The sequence below is a fragment of the Elgaria multicarinata genome, chromosome 8, assembly GCF_023053635.1.
Source record: "Elgaria multicarinata webbii isolate HBS135686 ecotype San Diego chromosome 8, rElgMul1.1.pri, whole genome shotgun sequence".
Classification (NCBI taxonomy): domain Eukaryota; kingdom Metazoa; phylum Chordata; class Lepidosauria; order Squamata; family Anguidae; genus Elgaria; species Elgaria multicarinata.
In genome coordinates this window covers 70996006-71017013 of record NC_086178.1, presented here as the reverse complement: position 1 = coordinate 71017013, position 21008 = coordinate 70996006, and the positions used below count along the sequence as shown (strand labels likewise).

Genomic DNA, 21008 nt, shown 5'->3' with positions numbered 1-21008 from the left:
TGGAAAATGTAATAGGCTTAGAATGAGATCAAGATTTCATAAAGTTTGAGAACTGCTGATTTAGCTGTACGTTTAAACTAGAGCTGAATTATTTGTATTCCAAGATGAAGTTAAAATGTAGTCAGTTTTAACAGTGCTCCATCTTTTGCTGACAATGGCAATTTCTTCTCATTTACGCCCTGAAGATGATTCATGAAATAAACGTGCCAAGCTAGGATCATCTAAAATGTTTTGAATTCCAGTTTCAAAAAACTACATTAGCTCAAAGCCAATAGATAAGAGTCTACACAAGCCAACATCACCCAGGTATTATATCTCACTTATATGAGGGTGTACTGTTTTTAATATTTTTATATTGTTATTTTCTGTTTTTTGATTGCTGTTCAACACTTCAATGATTTTCGCAGGAAAATGACATAAAAACACTTTAAAAAAAGCCCAATCAATCAATAATTCTTGTCAACAGTTATGCTACACAATATATTTACCTGTGGGAAGATCAACCAACTGCAGCTCATTTCTTACAAGCCCCAGATTATTAGGTGTTGATGTGGCAAAAGAAAGGAAGCTGCTCAAGCTTGTCCACTCAATGCCCCTGTCAGAGAAGAATATATATGAAGCACATTATGTAAACTATTTGAGTTTATAGGAAATGTTGCAGGTTAATGGTGTGGGGAAAAACTGCTCAATTTGCAGTGAGGAGAAAAAACATGCTGAACCAATCAGTGCTTCCCTTGAAAAAGAAAAGGTGATTGCCACACTGCAATACGGACGATATTAATATGACTCATCACAGAAAGATAAACACTCTTTTGTATCCATAATACAAGTTTATGTGAACACTACAGTACACCAACTTATACAACAAAACCAGTTTTAAAGTTACGGCATTTACCAATAGGCACTGGTGAAGGTAGATCTTTATTTCAAGTAAATGGGCATCATTTTCTATTCAGAAATTACTTCCAAAAATATTATAGGAATGTGCAAGAGAAAAATAGTGATTTATTATGGGTTTTTTTGCCTCTGTTACTATGTGGCCCAAAGTAGGTTTGTGGTCTGAATTGTCAGTGACTGAAGAGAGACTTTGGGGTCATGATGTATATATCAGTAAAAATAGTAAAAAAAAACCCTACAGACTAGGAGGGGGAGAAACATTGAGCTAAGGGGGGGTGGGAGATAGCGAGGCTAGAGTGTGGTGTAGTGGGTAAAGACTGCCCTTACATTTCCACATTTTAAATTTAATTTTTTTTTTCTGAAAGGGGCAGGGAATGGAGAGCTTCACAGGCACTGTTGGGAGTCTACATGGCACCTGTGGGCACTGCCTTGGGGATCCCGGCTTATACCATGAACACTCATGATTAAGAACAAAATTCCACAAAGGAAGTTTCAAGCACACACCAACCATTTGCCATTTTTGCTACACACTTATTGTGCAGGTTCTGGGAAAATGGAACACTTCATTCTGACCACCCTGCCGTGTTTTAATAAAACGCTAGCACAGAAATATAATTCCATGCTGGGCTAAGTATGACCCACTTAGTTGCATTGAGAGTTAGGTGCACTTCTGCTTCAAAAAGCTTGTAGAACTTTTGCTTTTGTTACTGTCCTTTGAATAAAAGGTGCCAGAAATTTGTTCACAACATTAAATCAGAGTGAGTGTTACAGTTCTAATGCACAAGTTCAGAAGCAGACTCTTCTATTTCTATTTTTCAGGTAAGTTGTCATGAAGACTACTACCACTGGATGCAATTAAGAGTTTCACTAGGTTAGTTTTATGGACTACACCTATACTTTAGAAGTATAAGGCTCATGGATTTTTATATACAATGCAATTTGTAGCAGCCACTTTAATGGAAGTAAGGGATAGAGAGAAGCAGAGTTTCACAGCTTCAAAACCTCCAAGTAACACAAGGTGACCTACTTTAAAAGTCACTCTTTATTGTGAAATTTATATAGTCTCGATGAGGAAATGGTGACTGCAGAAGGGCAGTGGGAAATAAGAACTGATAGGTTTATTTCCCCTTCCTATTTTAAAACTTTTATTTATCACCCATAGTTTTGGTTCACAAGTAGGACCAGGAGGGGTGACCTAATGTGCATACGTACGTACATACATATATACACATATGTGCATGCACGGGTACACACACACAACTTCAATGCATTCACTGAAGTTCCACAGATCTTTGGATAGATGCCTCAACAAGACAAAATAGTAAATAAACTTTCCACTTTTCCCTAATCTATAGCTGATTTAACCAAGCAGTTTCTAACCTGGCACAGCATTCTCCCTGAACAGGTACTTATTCCAGATTTAAAGACAAAGAATATCCTTCCATAGTGCAAGTCCATAAGAGCAGCATTTCTCCAACTGTGTTGTTATTTATCATGGGCCCTCTGGGGCAGATATTTGGAGATCATGAAGGGCTGAAGAACAGAGGAAAAAGCACTAAAAATCGCCCCTTTCCCTGTTCTGCTGCATGATACTTTCCAACAGCAGAGAAACACAAGCTGATAACATCTTCAGAATATAAGAGGAGACAGGCAGAATTGGACCAAATGTCCATCTAGTGCAGTATGTTGTTTTCAACAGTGTCTAGGAAGATGCCTACAGCAATTCCACAAACAGCACATAACATAAAGAACTTCGGCTATTGGGCGGTATAAAAATGTAATAAATAAAAAATAAATAAATAAAATTTCATTTTCACATGTATACTATCTCTGAATATGGAGATTCAGACCTATACTAAGACAACTAAGTTGTCTCAGCTCTTTACACAATCATCTCAGGCCATCATGCTTCCTGCAGAGGTGTTCTGTAAGCTAAATTATACACTGGCTGAGTTTGGACAACACGATAGTCAACGGTGGGGCAATAATCGACTCAATAGTTGTTTATCTAAGGGGTACTCCCCGCATAACATGATAACAATTGCATGTGGTGTGGATTAGGATCAGCATTGAGTTGATTAATAGTCCACGCTTAGCTGACTCATTCATCCCCTACCTCTCTCTTTCCCTCAGTCCTCCTGCTAGTAACCTATCAACCATTGCTGCCGAAAAATCTATCCTGCCAGCTGGACTAGAGTGGCAGCCACCACTTTGACTGCTCTTTCCTTGTGGTTCTGTGGCTGATGAAATAACCAATGGTGGTCGAGGAAAAGACCAATGGTGCCCTCCACACAACTTGATAACCAATAGTAGTTCAAATAGCCAACTTTGCAATGCATTGTTTATTTGTGTTGGTTATTTTGGCCAACTAACTAACCATTGGTTAAAACATACACACCATACAACACGCTAAACCATGGTGGGTTAAATAACCAACCGTAGACTATTTAAACCACTATTGGTTATCATGTTATCTGAATCCAGTCTCTATGTTCTGATCTAAGAAGCTACAGGTACTTCAGCCCAGGGGTGGCCCTCCAGATGTTGTTGGACTACAGCTCCTATCATTCCTAACCATTGGCCATGCTGTCTGAGGCTGATGGGAGTTAATCCAACCACACCTAGAGGGCCACAGGTTTCCTACCCCTGCTTTAGCTTTTCCTTCATAGATTGGCTATGTTGCATGCAATGGGCAATGTTTTAAAAAACACCCCTCTAAATATACAAACTTGCTCATGCAGCATTAATTACGAGGCAGCCCTACTTTATCTCTTCATACAACCATTCCCACATTTCAGGGAGCATGGGGAAACCTCAGTACAGATGAAATACATGGTTTTCGGCGGTCAGCAGCTATTTCTGTGATCATGGCAGATGGCAAGGCTGTCCCTTCCTCACTTGTGTAGCAACCCGTCTCTGGCATCATCAGGGGGGTTGGGGGAAGAAATATGAAGGCAGAAATTGGTGTCTGAGTGGTACGTGAGTTTTTAAAAAGTGGATGGGTAGAAGGTAAATTTCCAGATGTTTTGGACTTCAACTCTCATAAGCTACTGTCTATGTGTATAAGACAGTCACATTGCCTTAGCCTAAGCAACCTAGCAGGATTATTGCAAGGATAACTGGATAAAATGGTTTCTGAAGAAGAAGGAGGAGGAGGAGGAGGAGGAGGAGGAGGAGGAGGAGGAAGGGAGGGAGGGAAGGAAGGAAGGAAGGAAGGAAGGAAGGAAGGAAGGAAGGAAGGAAGGAAATGGTTGCTGACTTACATCCACATACCAGTCCTGCTCACATTTGAGTTTTCTTCATTTGATACTGTGGGGCTTTATGGAGAAAATACATGGATGACTGTCACTTGCGAATCAGCCCTACACTGCTTTACATGTACAGCTTACAAAGATGTAAAATGTAAATGTAAAACCTATCAAAGATATTCCAAAGTAGCCTTAATTTCCAAAACTGTATAAAAGAATAATAAGGAAGTTCTCCCCAAAAACAAAATGTTGTTTACCTCATACATAAAAACTGAGAAAAATGAAGCATGAATTATTTCTATATTCTTTGTAGCTAAGAAATTTCACACGCACTTTCATTTTCTCACTGTTCTGTCAATTTTTACAAACATATTTTGCATTTCACAGCTACTGAGGAACTCCCAATAGTTAATTGTCACATGGGGACTTCAATTTATTTTAATTAAATTTAATTTTAAACCTAAGATGTTCAAAATGTTTTAAATACTTTGATAGCACAGAGTTAAGATTAGGAAAAGCCCTAGCTAGTGTATCAATTATTAAACGGAGAAAAAGATGAAAGTATGTTTAAAATTATGCATATCACATTGTATAAAGCACTGGTTGAACTTGAATGAGATAAGACATTTTAAATGGTTTTAAAATTAACATTTGTGAAATATTAGCACTGCTGTTTAAGCTTTAAGTGTTCTAATATTAATATAAAAATACAGCAGAAAACTCAAAAGGCTAAACAACAAAATATCAAACTTATATAGACCCACTAGCAGTTACAAGAAAAAAGAGGAAATAAATTATACAAAAATTAAAAGCAAGTACTCTTTCCCCAGTGACTATTGTGTGCAATACAAATCCTCTATATGATCCTAGCAATCAAGCTTAGAGCAGATTTTTGTGATCACACTCTTCTAACTAACCGCTGCTTGTGTTTTGACATGTTTAACAGTTGGTACAAGCCAAACTCTGATTTGGTCTGCCATGTGTCACAGATAAATGTCATGCTGTATTGTGGTGTATAAACCACTTTCAGACTTGCTTGCATCCTGAAAAAAGAATTATTGGAACCAGCTGTGATATCTCTGCGCACAGATGACTGAAATAATCTTTGTCCCAGCTACTTTTGAAGCATACCACAATACTGAAATGTTGTGTCATTCTGGTAGGTCCTAAAAATGGGAAATCAGCAAATAGGAAGAAGACATCAGCGGTCTAATTAACTCTGCATGGCTGTGACTAAATACCTGATTATTTGTTGGAAAGATTTTGACCCCACTCTTTGACCAAAAAAAGCCGCCCACACCAGCTTACAAATATCAATAATAAGCCAGTCCATGCCCTCAGGCTTATGGTTTGAATACTCAAAAGGAAAAGGGATTGAGAGGGAGGAGGAAAAAGGCAAAGGCAGGCACTGGATCTTAGTTGTGGTTCTTACAAAAACCAGCTAGAGTGGAATGCATACAATTCAAGAAGTGGAGGAGGCAAAAACTGCTGAGCGGCCTTGTTTCCCTCCCCTCCCTCTGCTGCAGCCCCATGGGATGGGAGGGAGGCATCTGGGAGGAGACTTCAAGTGCAGTGGTCCATTAAATGCTCATCTGACTCTACTGCTCACTCCCAGCTTCAGAGAAATTTAGAGCCGTCTTAGCCAACATCACGCCCTCCAGACGTTTTGAACTGCAACTCCAGGGATTCCTGACCATTGAACATGCCAGCTGGAAGTGATGGAAGTACAAAACATCTGGAAGGCACTGGGATGGGGAGGGCTGCTCTGGATCAGCATAGCTAGTCGTCATCAATCGGCATCCTCTCAATGACATAGTATGGCTTATTTTAAAAGTCAGGCTAGCGTAACAGAAACTTTAAAACAGAACAAAAAATAAGCCTCAGTGAGCAAAACTGTTTCCTATAAGATACACCTCATAAGTCGTAATGCATGTGGTGGGTAGCTGTTCCATCTATTCGTATTTTAAATGTAATTTTAATATTTATATGTGACTCACATAGAGATTTATTATATTCAATAGCAAATAAATACCAGAAATAAATAAATAATATACCTTCTGATGCTTCTTTAAAAATATAAATAAACAAAGCAACCATGGGTGCCTGGAATGGTGAGTAGAGGGCTATCTAACTTTTTCCTAATCATGCACAAGATTTTTCCCCTGTGGAAAGGATAGGATTAAGCAGACCATCCTCATTCCAGACTCCCGTGGCTGTTTGGGGGTTTTCCTTTAAAAAAACACACACACCAGTGGCTAGGAGGAAGAAACAAGGAGTTGCCAGTCACATATAGCTTGGCCCATATAAATATGGCTATTATCAAATTTGATTTGGCATAATTCCCTATGCTGCAATGTTCCAGAGAAAACAAAGCCATGCATTCAGCCTTGATCAACGCATACATTAGTTACCAGTTCAAATATGTATAATGCAAACCAATTTTCACAACAAATCAATGTTTTCACAGAGCTATGGCCCTATTTGCGAAGGAAGATTATCCTACCGAACAATCTTCCAGCATGCCATTTACGATTAAGCCAACTGTTTGCATTTCTGATGGCACCTTGAAACATTTTAATTCTCCTCTCCACAAACAATTAAAAACAACTCACTTGACTTCACAGGAATGAATGCTCAGCTCTTTATGCAGGAGCCCACTGGTAAGGTTGTACACCAAGACTGAGCCATTGCTTGTTCCTGCAAAGAGTCATTTGTATATTTGTAACATTTACAGAATATTAACATTTTAAATTCAACTTTGGGAAACAAACAAAACTGAATTTTTCACAAAGTTTGCTTTGCTAATTTACTCTCGGTTGATGAACTGGGCACTAGCCACATTTTACATCCAGCTTCCCTAGTACTAGGGAAAGTCTTGCGGGTCAGCTAACTTTTTATTTAACAACATGCCCTGTTGTTAAGGTGACAAGGAATGAAATGCAGGTGACCACATGGAATCCTTCTGTTCTGCTTCTGCCAGCTCCCTCGGTTTACAAGTTGGCCTTGAAGGAAAGGGCTTCCAGCCAGCATAGAAATGCAGAAAGCAGGAACGGATTACTCTATTCCTCCACTTGATTCTATGATAGCCCTGAAGTAAGGAAAGCTTCTTCTTCACAGACCAGCACAGAAAGAAGAAGAACATATTTTCTTGCTGGCTGTGGAGAAAGGGGGTTGCCTATAAACTACCAATCTCTCAGCAGGATAGTAAGAATTTTTGCAGGCCAGTAACTTTTGTGGGCTTGTTTGCAAGGCATAAGTCCTGTCAATATAAAGGCAGGCGGGTAGTGTTTATGCACAAGACATTCCAAGTAGACTGGCTCTGTAATTTCATGTATTTAACCAAGGATCAGGTAGATAATCGATCACAAAGATCACCTCTAATCTCCGGCAGAACCTTAATGGATGATTCATCCAAAGCAGTGCGTATTATGGGGTGGGACATTTGGGCTTACCTTGACTTATTACACAAACAGAATTGCTGCAGTGTCCTGAAGACTTATCTCATACACAGGCACTTCCCCTTAAAACAGTGAAAAAGTCACCAGGGCAAGCAGCAACTTCAGCTTGAGGGACGAGGCATTCTGGATTAAAAATGTTACTGTAGGTCGGGGGGGGAGCCAGTGACCCTCTATTATTATTATTATTTATTTATTTATATAGCACCATCAATGTACATGGTGCTGTACAGAGTAAAACAGTAAATCGCAAGACCCTGCCGCATAGGTTTACAATCTGTTGTTGTGAGACTCCATCTCCAAACAGTTCCAGCCAGCATGGCCAATGGTCAAGGACAATGGGAGTTAGAGTCCAACAGCATCTAGAGGGACACAGGCTCCTCATCCCTGCCAAAGATAAACCTCCTCTGCAGTGTCCCCTCGGTTACAGAATGCCATCCCCACAGGTTTATTTATTTATTTATTTATTGCATTTCTATACCACCCAATAGCCGAAGCTCTCTGGGCGGTTCACAAAAAATTAAACCATTCAAAGTATAAAACAACAGTATAAAAACATGATATAAAATATAATATAAAAGCACAACCAGGATAAAATCAGAAGCAGTGCAGAAATACAAATTTAAAACAGCCAAGTTAAAATTAATTTATAGACTGTTAAAATACTGAGAGAATAAAAAAGGTTTATCTGGCATCAGCATTAATACCTTTTCAATGCCAGAGAAAGACCTTTTCAACCTCTGTGCTTTTAATATCTGGTATTATGCCACGTTTTAATACGGTTAACCCTATGGAACTTGTTAGGCCTCATATAGCTGAAGTCATGATTTCTAGATTTCAACTATTTAAAGTGATCATTTTAGTCTTAGCCCTGCTGCTGTACAGAATGTTGTTTATGTCGATTTTGAGATGTTTAACCAGTTTTAGCATGTCTGCATGTCTCCCACAGTGAGATCGTTACTGGGTGACTGATAAACAGAATGAATAAACCTCAGAAAAATATGTGTCAGTATTGAACCTGCAAAAAATCTATTGCACTGCATAAGACCAAGACAAGCCATGAGAAGAGACTAAGCAGACATCATTTGGATTGTACAGAAGAGCAGGGGACAAGGTTAGCCATCATACTTTAAGGCTGCTAACCTTCTACAACGAAGCATGGCTGGAAATGCAGGGAGTTTTTTTCTTATGTTTTTCTAGATGTTTTTGATGTCTAAACACACATAGGATTGCACCCTAAAACTATTAACTGCTTTGAGCAGGAGACGCTTCACTAAACCTGATTCAGGAGTGCATTCCATTAAAATAATGGCAGACCTTTCTGAACTGGCTGGCATTTTGGAGCCCGAGTTAAGCAGATATTTAGCTGGGGTAAGCTTAATTCACTGCATTTTCAGCATTTTATATTTTAATTACTTGAAAAATGCATCGTTAGCCACACTATGCCTTTGGCTTGGAATGGGACACAAACCAAAATGATGTCATATGGCAGAAGTAACCAAGAAGAGGAGAGGCTGCAAACAGTTTTGCTTAAGAAGAAAACTTTTCATGTTGGATGACTGCATTTATTCTGAAAAATAATTCAAGGACTAAAGTAGCTCAGTGACATACTATTTTGGAGAGAAATAGGGCATGTTTACATTTAAGGGTATAGAGGGGGAGGATCGTGGACTTACCTGCTTCCCCGATCCTCCACCAGAGTCTAGACGGCTATGCGATGTCCCAGAAGTAAGGAGGGACGTCACGGCCACCATTTATTTATTTTTTTACAGAAGAGGAGCTGTGTGTGCGGAATTGCTTCCCCCACCCCACCGCCATTGGCACGGAGCCATCCCGCATGGCTCGGTGTGCGTTTTAGGCCCCGGGACCATGCAGCACACCAGCTATGGTTCTCAGGATGGTCCTGGGACCGTGGGGAAAATTGGGATAACTGGGCAACCAGTTCGCAGAAATGGAGGGGTCGTCCCTGCCTGCCCCCGGGATCCCCTGTGCGTCATTTGGACGCACAGGGATGATCCTGGGAAAAAACCAGGTGTGGACATGCCCATAGTCTCCCCAAGGTTACATACAGTTTACTACCCACACTTGTTATTGCAAAGAGTCAGACTAAGAAACATGGTGAACTCTCCTGTTTAAGGAAACTTACCAACAGCAAGGAGAGGCTGATACTGCTTTATGTTTTTTGTGGTAAGAGGTGGACACATGCGTATAGCAAACGGAGGCAAAGGGAGGCCTGAAAGAAGCCCGGTTAGCAGGAATTTTAAATGCACTTCTTGTAAACAGCAACTTCTTAGTTGTTCTTCTGTAGAAAGTGTGCCTTGCCCTGTTTTATTTTAAAACAAAAAGGAGCACAGATCATTCACACGTGATTTGGCAGAGCAATCACAAAACTGAAAAAGGAAATCATCTTTCCAATAAAACTTTACTGTTTATATAGCATAACAATAATATTTTATAAGAAAGTTGTTCAACTTTATGCGTTCGACAAGTGCTGAGTCAGTTCCAGTAAAAATGATCACCTCTTTTACATCAGTGTTATCTAAGAACAGCCCTCAATCAGAACTGTGTAGGGTATGTTCTTCTGTTTTCAGAAGCCAAAGATTTAAACAAAAAAAAACACAGAAAAAACAGAAAGCACAAACATCTGTTACATTTTCTGTTAATTTAATCTTAAATACACACAATTCCCTCAAATCTTTTCAATTCTGTAAATTCCACTTCATTGTAATGATCCAAGTCTTTGTTGTAAAAGACTGCATCCAAAGTAATTAATTATCAAAGCTAAAGTTAAACATAGAAAAATGACTACTTAGTAAATTCCAGGGAGGGAAGGCTGTTAGTTGCCATAAAATGAATGAAGATTCTTTGACACTTTAAACACAGGAATGCAGTTATGGTGGCATCTGTTTTTGTGGACTGGAGCACTTTGTCGGATGCAAGTGTTACCTGCTACTCAGGTAATTACTAAGACAGATCTTTAATGAAATCAAGTTGGCTTTAACAGCTGCACCCATGTCTCAGAACAAATCTTAAAACCATGTATATATTTCACACAATTATAAGGTTTGTATATTGGATTTTACAGTACTCAAAGCATTAAGGTGTAATCTGCTTTGATAATTTCCCCCCTAAAAATCAAAGTTTCAGTCAAAAAACTTCTCATAACAACATAAGTTAATTCAATGATGTAAATTCATTCTCAGAATTCTGTTTGAACCAACTGCATACCAGCTACATTCCACATTTTAGCAGATTTCTGCCCCTGCATTACTTACCTATCATATTATCTAGTGACAGGTCGGGAAGCTTATTCTGAGATGCTCCAACAGGAATTCCACAGAACGAGATGGGTGAATACAAAGGTGATACACTTGAATGGCTGGAAAAGGCAACAACAACCACAAGACGTGAGCATGCACTCCAGCATGAGCAACACCTAGGCAGAAAAAGGGTGGGGTCTCCACAGACAGGGGCAGCTTTGATTCTCAGTGATTAGGGTCAAAGGGGGCAGGGAGTAGGCTGAATACCTATTGTGTTCCTGAAATGCTGTCTATTTCCCTGACAGATTCACCCACCCACAAAACCAGCTGTGAACACACATATATTTAAACTGCAGCAGTGGCAGACACTTGCAAGGGTTGCACATAATGGCAACCCACAATTTTAAAAATGTAAGAACGTAAGAAGAGCCATGCTGGATCAGATCAAGGGTCCATCTAGTCCAGCACTCTGTTCACACAGTGGTCAACCAGCTATCAACCAGGGAACCACAAGCAGAACAAGGTGCAAAAATAATAAAAAATGTGGTTTGTCATGAATAAGTCTGTGTGCTAATACACACTGACCCATGGACCTCTCATATTTGGTTTGCTTAGCATTATGTGCATAGCAGGAACTCTGACTTGTCTCTTCCCTGACAAACCAGAGAAATAAGCCAAGAACAAACCATGGGTTATTTCTCTGGCTTGTCAGGGGAGTGAAAAAGTAGAGTTCCTGGTTCATGCATGGGTTGCTTAGCTGCCTCCATTTGCAGTGAGACGAACCAGTACGCTGCCTTGTTTGTGACAACTCGGTTTTGATTTTTACACAAAATACTAGGTTGTTATTACATGCCAACCACTTTGGATTTTGCTTTACTAAGATCTCTTTAGTTCTTGGGGGTACTACAACTGCCTGTGCAATTACTTTCTCAGCATGTGAATTTATAAAATATTTACATGAAAACTGTGTCCCAAACTGCTACATCAACCTTATTTCTCTCTATATTAGAAATGCACCAGCATCATCACTTCTATAAACTCCTTGTGTATACATTTAAAGAGATGATAAAAAATGTAAGCAGGTTACCTAGTGCGCAGACTTCGGCCTGCAATGGTAGACCTCAGCTCCCATATCATCACTCTACCATCACTGATTATGAGAGCTGTAGAATTTTCATTCACTGGACAGCACACCATACTGAATGGGCGAACAGTCTTGGTAACCCTGATGGCATCGCATTGACTTCGTAAGTCATAGACCAGCTCCTGAATGGGATCAGGGTCTGTGAATGTCAAAATACCAGATGTCGGATACCCACAGCTATAAAAACAAACGCAGTTACCATGCCTGTATGCCAGTTCTTCTGATCTTCACTGCTACATCTTCAATATGATAGGAATTAACAATATTTTTATATAATAATGTGCTAGGTCATATTGCACCACTTACTGGAGAATAAATGGGCACAATAAAAGATATAGTAATCAATTACTAAAGAGACTGAAGTATGTGAATATACACTGTATGTCCACAGAGAGTAGGGACAATTATCTGCATTATATAATCAAATATCTTCACGTTATAACTATACTGAGATGCCATAAATACCAATTTTAGCTGGTAAATTGACAGCCCAAGTTTGATCACTAGTAAGTGGAAATTCTGGCTAGTGTTAACTTCATAACTTCAAATGTGAATTATCTAGTTTCCTAGATATGAGTAGCCCACTCACCTGGATCTTCATTTGATGTAACACTTAAACTATGGGCAGATCTGCGAACTCTCAAAGTTATACAGCCATTTTCATGTAGGCAGAACAATCCATCACGCTGAAAACAAGGGATTACCTAGATACACAGAGACAGGAACCATAAATTAGTTTTCTTCATATTCCTTCAGCATTAATAAACCAATACAAATCCCACAGGGATTAATGAGTGGGAATGGTTACAGTTGTCTCAAATTAGCTTCAAGTGTGCCTTTATTGAATCATGACTCAGTATGGAGCAGGATGAGGCTAACCTAAGGAATAAGATCATTTATCTGATTTATTTATTTGTGACATTTATATACTGCTGAGTATAGTAAAATCTCTCAGCCGTTCACAATATTAAGATCATGTAAAGTCTACTTGAGTTAAACTTGCAGAGTCCAAAAGATTTGATTAAACACACACAAAAAATTGCCAACTAATTTTCTAATCGTTCATATGCTCCTATTGATTACAGGGTAGCCTGAGCAGTAGCCTCGCATGTTAGTTGCCAAATAGAAATGGCTAAAAAATCTTAATTATTAATATTAACATTAATAAATTAATGTTTATAAATAATCTCCTATTTGAATTGACCGTGGTGAACCTTATAACAATACCAAATTGAAAATGTGTCAATAGAGTAATTTTACTGGCTTACGAAGAACACTCAACATCTCTTAATACAGATTATTTGTTCCTAAGAATGGCAGGTACCCTTTGGTATGTGCAATTAACAGAGAATAAGAAGAGTGATAAAAGGTTGAATATTCTTTTATTGTGATCGATTTCCACCTCCCTGATAAAGAGGATGGAACCTGGATAGTAGTAGTAGCCTTAAAATACCTCCACCAACACCACACAGAACTAAAATGCACAAAATTAAATTGTGCAAAAGCTTGGTTACATATAGTGAGGAAATCCACTTTAAGAAAACTGTGTATTATGATGGAGGAAACCTCAGTTACTTAAAATATTATTTATGCTTCTATACTAACACCTAGGAATTTGTGTTACAGTAGAGTGAGTTTCAATACTTTTCAAAAAGTGTTAAATGTCTGAGGTAGGAATCACATTAAGGTGACTTTGAGTAGGATTTTGTACTTTGTAATGAAGAATTCCTTCAAAATGCCACCATCTCCGCCATGATAAATTTATTCTATCCGCATGAGTGAGCATGCTTTATTCTCAGACATTTACAATAGTTGTGATGTTTAGCTTTATTTCGCAGTGGCTCACATAGATTAACAATTCCCATAAGATCAAACAAGCTCAGATAAGCCCACATGTTCAAAAAAGGTGATGTCACTGATGAAGAAAGCATCTAAACAACTATAAAATGAGATTTCCTTTCACCACAGGGTTGTTTCCATTTTAGTAATTTGCAGCAGACTTTAGGGAGCTGAATTAAATAGTGTTGCCATGCCAGGCTCCAATTTTCTCTCACCTTGTTTATTGCTTTTCACTATATGTTAACCACAAGAATACCACCATCCACAAAAAACACAATAAACACGCTGCAAGTGCTAGCTCTTATTTATTTTTTCCATACACTTTTGCCAACTTACCGGCTATTTTCCCATTTCAGAGCCTACAGCAACTTGCATGCATCCAGTTGTCAAAAATTAGTTTGGCAAGGCGCTGACAAGGAGGCCAAAGTGACCTCGGGGTATAGCTGTCAGTCGTAATGCTCCTTCAAGGTTATTTTACTTTTCAGCACATATTTTGCCCTGAAACTTCTGGTTTTATACTCCCTACTGACTCACAACTGTTGTCTTGGATGATTATTGCATACATCCAGTCTATCAACAGAAACATCTGTATTCCATAAGGAAAGTGGAGCAAGTGAACTTTAAGCAAGGCTTTAAGTCATGACAAAAGCTTTGGAAGATATGTTGTGAAAGGAAGCAAACTTTATACCTTGCCTTTCAGCCCCAAACAAGCTTATTTAGCATTGAGAACAACATAAATGCCACAAATTATGTGTGTCCCGTCCCCCTCAACTGACGTTGCCTTCAATGGCAAATACCTCTTCTATAGCTATGGACAAATACAGAGCAAAATGGAATTAAACATTCACGATAACATTAAAAGACACATACATATTTCCAAGATGGATTTATTACCTGTAGGAAAGGCACTCCTGTTCTTTCGATTGCTATCACACCTACTGTCTGGTTTACTTCAAGGTCAAGAATCAAGATTTCTCTTGGGTAGAGTAACAACATGTAGTTTCGTTTGGAAGGCAGGTAGGATAGCTGAAGGCAGTCATTCAGTGTTACTGATTCGGCACTAAACACATCACAAATAAGCCCTATTAAAATATTTTTAGTAGCGAATGGGCCAGCTTTTTGCAAAGCTGTTAGTGTTCAAATACACAAAATGGAACCCACAACAAAATTAAACAGCAATGTGTAATGCTTTGTAAACAGCTACTAAGGACATTTTATATTCTTTCATCTTCAATAATTGATAAGGCTATTACAGAAATACTATTTTACCATAATCTTAAGAATATTTGAACCATAACATTGGCAACCAGCTCTTTTTGTCCTGGTTCACACATAACACCAGTTAGGCAGGGGGAAATGTGCTGCCTCCTGCTCGTTCATTACTTCCGCTTTGCACCCTTTTGTCAAAAAACTCAGGAATGCCCCTTTCTTGGGTTGTTAGTCATGACGTCCAAATCTGGCACTCTGGTTTGTTGAGGATTAAACAGCCCACCAATAAACCATGGTTTCAAACACTCGGTTGTTTAATCCTCAACAACTCAGAGTGCCAGGTTCAGACATCATGACTAACAACCCAAGGATGGGGCATTCCTGGGTTGTTTTGGAAAACAGATGCAAAGTGGAAGAGATGAGCATGCGGGGGGCAGCATGTTCACTCATTCCTGGCCCTGGTTTAAATTCCATTCTGTGGCTGGGTTCATGCACCATGGTTTGCCATGAAGTGTGGACTCAGCTGTGCTAACAAAGCATGATTTGCTAACCACAAACAACCCAGAAGGAAAACCCATAGTTTGTTGTTGGTTTGTAAACTATGGGTTGTTTAAACCATGGGTTGGCATCATGTGTGAACCCAAAACTGTGGATTGTGCATGGGTTATTTCACCAGGTGGTAGAGGCAAGAGTAGAAAAACAAACAAACCCCACAAACCAGCTGCTATACATGTCAGTACTATAAGACTGTAAAAGTGCTTGGGATACAAAGAGAAAATGCACAAAGGAGGGAAGCAAACAACCCAGAGATGGAGAAAATCAACCACCAGAAACAAATTATCTGCCAAACCAAGCCTGGGTAGGGCAATCAACCATGGGTTAATCAAGGATTAAATAAACGATTGGTGCCAACCAGGACTGTGCATTTTGTCTGGGCCAACAAAAGGCGGCTTTTTTAATTGATGTGTTAATTGATCAGAAGCATTGGCTGGCAAGTGAGAAGCACTTTACAAGTCATAATGTAGAATTGGACAAGCACCCACATCTCCCAAACCATAAAAATAGGCTCCAACCCAGACAAAGGAAATTATGCTTTGGTCCCACTGAAATCACTGAAACTCTGGATCGGACCCATAATGGATCAGAAGAGAACTTGCCATTACTGCTACTCTCCAGCTTTCCCCTTTTACTGCTGCCGGCCTCCTCTGGAGGAAAAAAATTGAGGGAGCCAATTGTGAAACATCAAGCCCAGTGAGAAACTCTGAATTCTATTTAAACCAGGCCTCTGTGGCCCCTTGGAATACAGCAAGGCCAGTATTAGTAGCATGGATTATCTTTACTGCTGTTTGGGTTTTTCATCCTGCTAATTTTAATTCTGCTCCATATTTGTTATTTCGCTGCAATACTGAGTTTATTCTATATCCATTGAAATGTTTTTTTGTCTTATTTGAATGTATTGATATGTTTTGTAACAGATTGTTATCTATTTTGGTAAAGTGTTTATTGGGAGCCACTTTGGGCATGGTTTACCGCTGGAGAACAGCATATAAATAAACTTAAAACAAAATACTTAAGGAAACGTTAAAGATACCACCTAAAAATGCCCCCATCGCTCTACAAAGAGACTAAAATAGCAGAACCAGTTTCATTTTTGTCAATTTTGAAGGCTCTACCCCCTGGAATGTAAATAGACATAGGCTTTGCATGCTCTATAAGCCAACATAAAAAGATACTATTTCGCAAAGAATTGCCAAATGAGATGTCATCAGGCCTTTGTTTGAAATGTAAAATTCTTATTAAGGCACTGATCTTACACTGGCATTAACATCAGGCGTTAAGTGCCTATTCACAATGCAGTCTGATGAATTTGTTCACACAATTACTGACAAATCTAAAGCTATTCAGGATGAAAAAAGGAACAAAGAACAAAAATTGTGCCATATGAAACTTAATGCTTGCTAGGAGAAACTATCAAAATGCAATGATCAAGTTTATTAGAGGTAACATTTTTTAAAAATAGACTTGACACATATTTTCTAAGAAAAATAAATAACTCACACCTACATTACCTATCAAGTACAAAACAAACCAACAGAAACATTCCCAGACCAACATAACGTTCTTGCAAATGTCTGAAACATTTTGACAGGGGAGCTTACCAGCAGACTGTGCAATTAGGGAGTCTTTTGACTAAGCTTCTTATGCAGTTATCACCCTGGGTGAACAAGTGGTAACTTCAGTAAAATTCTACAGCCACTTCCATGAATTTGATAATATGTTTTGGTGCAGCCAAAATTGTAAGGGGGGGGAGGGTTAGAAACTACCATCCCTCCCTTCAAAGGCTTTTGTTGTATTAATGACACGGTTACTCTGGATAGTTAATCATCACAACTGTCTGTAAAAAACAAAAACTAATCGAAGATAGCTGCTCTGGTCCATGAGAAAAACAAAATCTAAAATCTACAGTTGGGCAATTATTAGGACCAACAAAAATGTCACAAAAGTGTGCAAGCTTTAGAGATTCCCAGAACCCCCAATTAAATGGCAAAATCTTTCTCCTCCTCTAAATAAGTAACAATTTACTGCCCTACAACCTGGGTTAATAGTCACAGAGGCAAAAACGGATTTTTTTTAACCTTCTCCTGTTCTTGACTCCTTTTAAACTGCTATACAATAGACCAATCAATTAATAAGTCTTACAGTATAGGCATTATACGGGTTCATCCACACAGGACAAGTTTTGTGAGCATAGCAGAAAACACTCCCTTAATACTTACCTTGGTTTTTCATTAGTGATGAGAATTTTTACTTTGTCCAAGGCCTTTTTAGCCCCAGTAGCAGATACGAGCTTGTTATGAACAGGACTGGAATGGGGGCTGGAAATGTAAACCTTTTTCCCCGAACTGACAGGGGCCTTGGAAGGAGAGAAGTCCGAAATGAACACTATTCCTTCACTTGTGAGCACTGCACCAAGAAAAGGCAGTTATTGTTAAAAACATGTGGAGTAATTTGATAATAGCATTTCACTTTTAGGGCCTGTTCAGAGAACACGTTTAGCCATGATTAGGCTAACCCTTTTGCAGCAAATGGTTAGTGAGCATGTTTAAATCATGGGTTATGTTAGCCACCATAGTTAGGAATGGTTCACAAATACTAGCTATGACAATTAAATCTGATTTTTAAATGGAAAAATAGTGTAGGATTATTGGCAGACACGTTTGTCCTTCTAAATTAGTTCAGCATACCAACTTGCAACTACCCACAACTTGTCGCTTGTATAGCATTGCCCCATAGGATGGATCTCTAAATGAAGAGGCCCTAATGTACAATACCTTAAAAACCTTTAGGCTATAACCCTTCATAACTGCCTTGAAAGCAAATTCCAGTCAATTCAGTGGGACTTATTTTTGAGTCAGCATGCTTGGTAGTAGGTCCCTCTTGAAAAGACCTCCTCACACACATGTACACATAATACACCCAAACTAGATCCTCATTTCTCATTTTTACGTAAAAGAAATCAGAGGGAGGGAAAAACCCACACCAGTTTATTAGAAAGAAGTAATGACCAAACTAAAAAGAATATAGAGATGTTCTAATTAAAGTTTGAACAGAAAGAGTAATGTATATTTTTGAAACCTAGCAAAGAACTCCAGATGACCTAACCCGTAGGTCCAGTCACAGAATACCATCTATTTATTTATTACAGTTCTATAATGCCCAATAGCTGAAGCTCTCTGGTCAGTTCACAATAATTAAAAATAGTTAAAAAAAGAATAACTAGAGTTCTAGGTCTGGACAACACAAATAGCTTTTTTAAGCAAAAACAGAAGGACACGTTTCTAAACTCCTCTTCCCAGCCATGTAGGAGGGAGGAGGGGGAGGGTATCAGCCTGAGACTCACTGTGGTTTCTTCATACTTGTTGGACTGCAATTCCCATCATTCCCAACCTGCATGTGTTGCAGTCCAACACATCTGGAAGGCACGAGGCTGGGAAGGCTGGTTCAGCGTGGTGTGTGAATGCGGGCAAGAGTCAGCCCTGCATTTCCCTTCTTCTCCGCTAATGATGCTATCCCCGTTCAGTACACTAGAGACATATGATGAGCCTGCATATGCACTGTACTTTTAGACTCTCAATTTTGGACTTGATTTGTGGTACACTTGCTTAGCCATTAACACCTTAATTAATTACTTGCTCTGCAACCATTCTCATTTGACCACTTCAGATTCAATGGTTTTCCCCCAAGGTCTCTCTAAAATATTACATATGAGCTTAATTAAAATCACCCTATGTTGAGTTCTCTCTCTTTTCTCTTATTGCATTTCCATGCCTTTTGCCTTATGATCCAACAGAAAACTTTCATGCAACAGTAAAAATCACTCCTACGGGATAGCAGGGAAATGAATACTTCTCTAAGACAGTACTCACATGTTAAATTTGAAGGATCAAAGGGATCAAATGAAAACGAAAGGATGTTTTCTGCATAACTTTTCTTCCAGAGTTTGGTGCCAGTATCTGCATTCCATAACACAATGTAATTTGGCGGGTGAACTGCAAGTAGCAGATCTCGAGAAGCGTCCTGATTCCACAGCCATTGCATATCTGTCAAGAAGGAAGGTGGGGGGGAAGAGAAGCAATTGCTCTTGAAATAAAGAACAGCAATCCCTTTAATCCTCTGGGTTTCCAGGACAAAAATCAGAATAAGTAACATACTGGAAACCTACAGCTAAATATTTCAATATTTACAGCAAATAAATAAATCCTTGTGTTGCTTAAGAATTAAAAAAATGAATGGCATAGGCATATCACAGGTTAGCAAGGTGTGGAAAACCACCAATATTATCTATTATTGTTCATTCAGAGAAAAATAAACCTCTTAACAGCAACAATGCCTAGAGATGTAAAGGCCCGGGGGAAATCTAGAAAAATTAGGGGGGGAAGGCTTTTCCATTTTTTCCCGAAAAATTGAAAAAATGTAAAAAAAAATGAAGAAAAACAGATTATGCAATGTTTTATTTTAGCATGATGAATAAAATGTTTAAGACAAGGTGTTCAGATATTTACTTCTCCAAATGATTTCTAAAAACTATGTACAGTATCAGATTATTACAATTTCTGTGCACCGAGGACAAGCAAGTCCTAGGTTGCAAACTGAGACTACAACTCTCAAATGCAAGAGCAAGATGCATTTCTGCCTCTAGGAGACACTGCCATTGAAACAGAGACAAATGTGTCTGATTAAATTTCATGCATATTCATTGAATCTTGGTCCCTGCTTTTTCTCAGTTCTTTTTATGGGAATGAATAGAAGTGAAGTACTAGGGGAGAAATAAATAATTTTCTTTGCTACTAATGTTGATGGTCTCTTCTTTTTAAATTGTTTTTTGTATGATCCTCATAAACTGCAAAACCACAGAGGTTCCTTACAGCTCAGGAGCTTGTTGCTCCATTTGTTATAACAACAACAAAGTTTAAATTTAAAAAAAGTAAATTCAATTTGTAATAATGGATTAAATACACTGTACTTTTAATTTAGCAAATGTGATAATTTTATGCCAAACCAACTTGTACATAATTACATCTTATGTTCCGAAAATAACAAAATGACTTTCAATCTGTAAAAAGTACTAATATTGCATCCCCACCCCCAATTTTTCCAAAAAAATCAATTTCCCCCCTGAAACCCCCTGGAAAAAAATGTTTTTTCCCCACAGCTTCAAAATTTACAGAAATTTTACATCTCTAACTCTGCCCCCTACCGGTGGAGATGGGAAACTGCCAGAACACATCTTATGAGTAAGAGGAGCCATTCAGCTGACATCTCTTTCTTAAATGGCCCTGAAAGTCCACAGAGCCCAGTGCAATCCTTGCCAATGTTGCTGGCAGAAGGACATCCCAAAGCATTTGTAAGCAAAGACATAACGTGACACTTGCTACATGGGCAGAGCTTGGCACCA

The 21008-nt window shown here is 38.8% G+C and overlaps 1 protein-coding gene across 1 annotated transcript in view; it reads right to left on the bottom strand.

Moving 5' to 3' along the window:
- The window catches only part of WDR11 (WD repeat domain 11), a 61099-nt gene that overhangs the window by 32341 nt on the left and 7750 nt on the right, over positions 1 to 21008 (bottom strand). The window contains exons 4-12 of the mRNA XM_063132740.1: positions 19480 to 19653; positions 17830 to 18016; positions 14738 to 14903; positions 12594 to 12708; positions 11948 to 12143; positions 10876 to 10979; positions 9747 to 9923; positions 6758 to 6842; positions 489 to 595 (exon numbers count right to left, since the gene is read on the bottom strand). Of these exons, the coding sequence (XP_062988810.1) occupies positions 489 to 595; positions 6758 to 6842; positions 9747 to 9923; positions 10876 to 10979; positions 11948 to 12143; positions 12594 to 12708; positions 14738 to 14903; positions 17830 to 18016; positions 19480 to 19653 (1311 nt within the window). The remainder of the gene's footprint in view (positions 1 to 488; positions 596 to 6757; positions 6843 to 9746; positions 9924 to 10875; positions 10980 to 11947; positions 12144 to 12593; positions 12709 to 14737; positions 14904 to 17829; positions 18017 to 19479; positions 19654 to 21008) is intronic.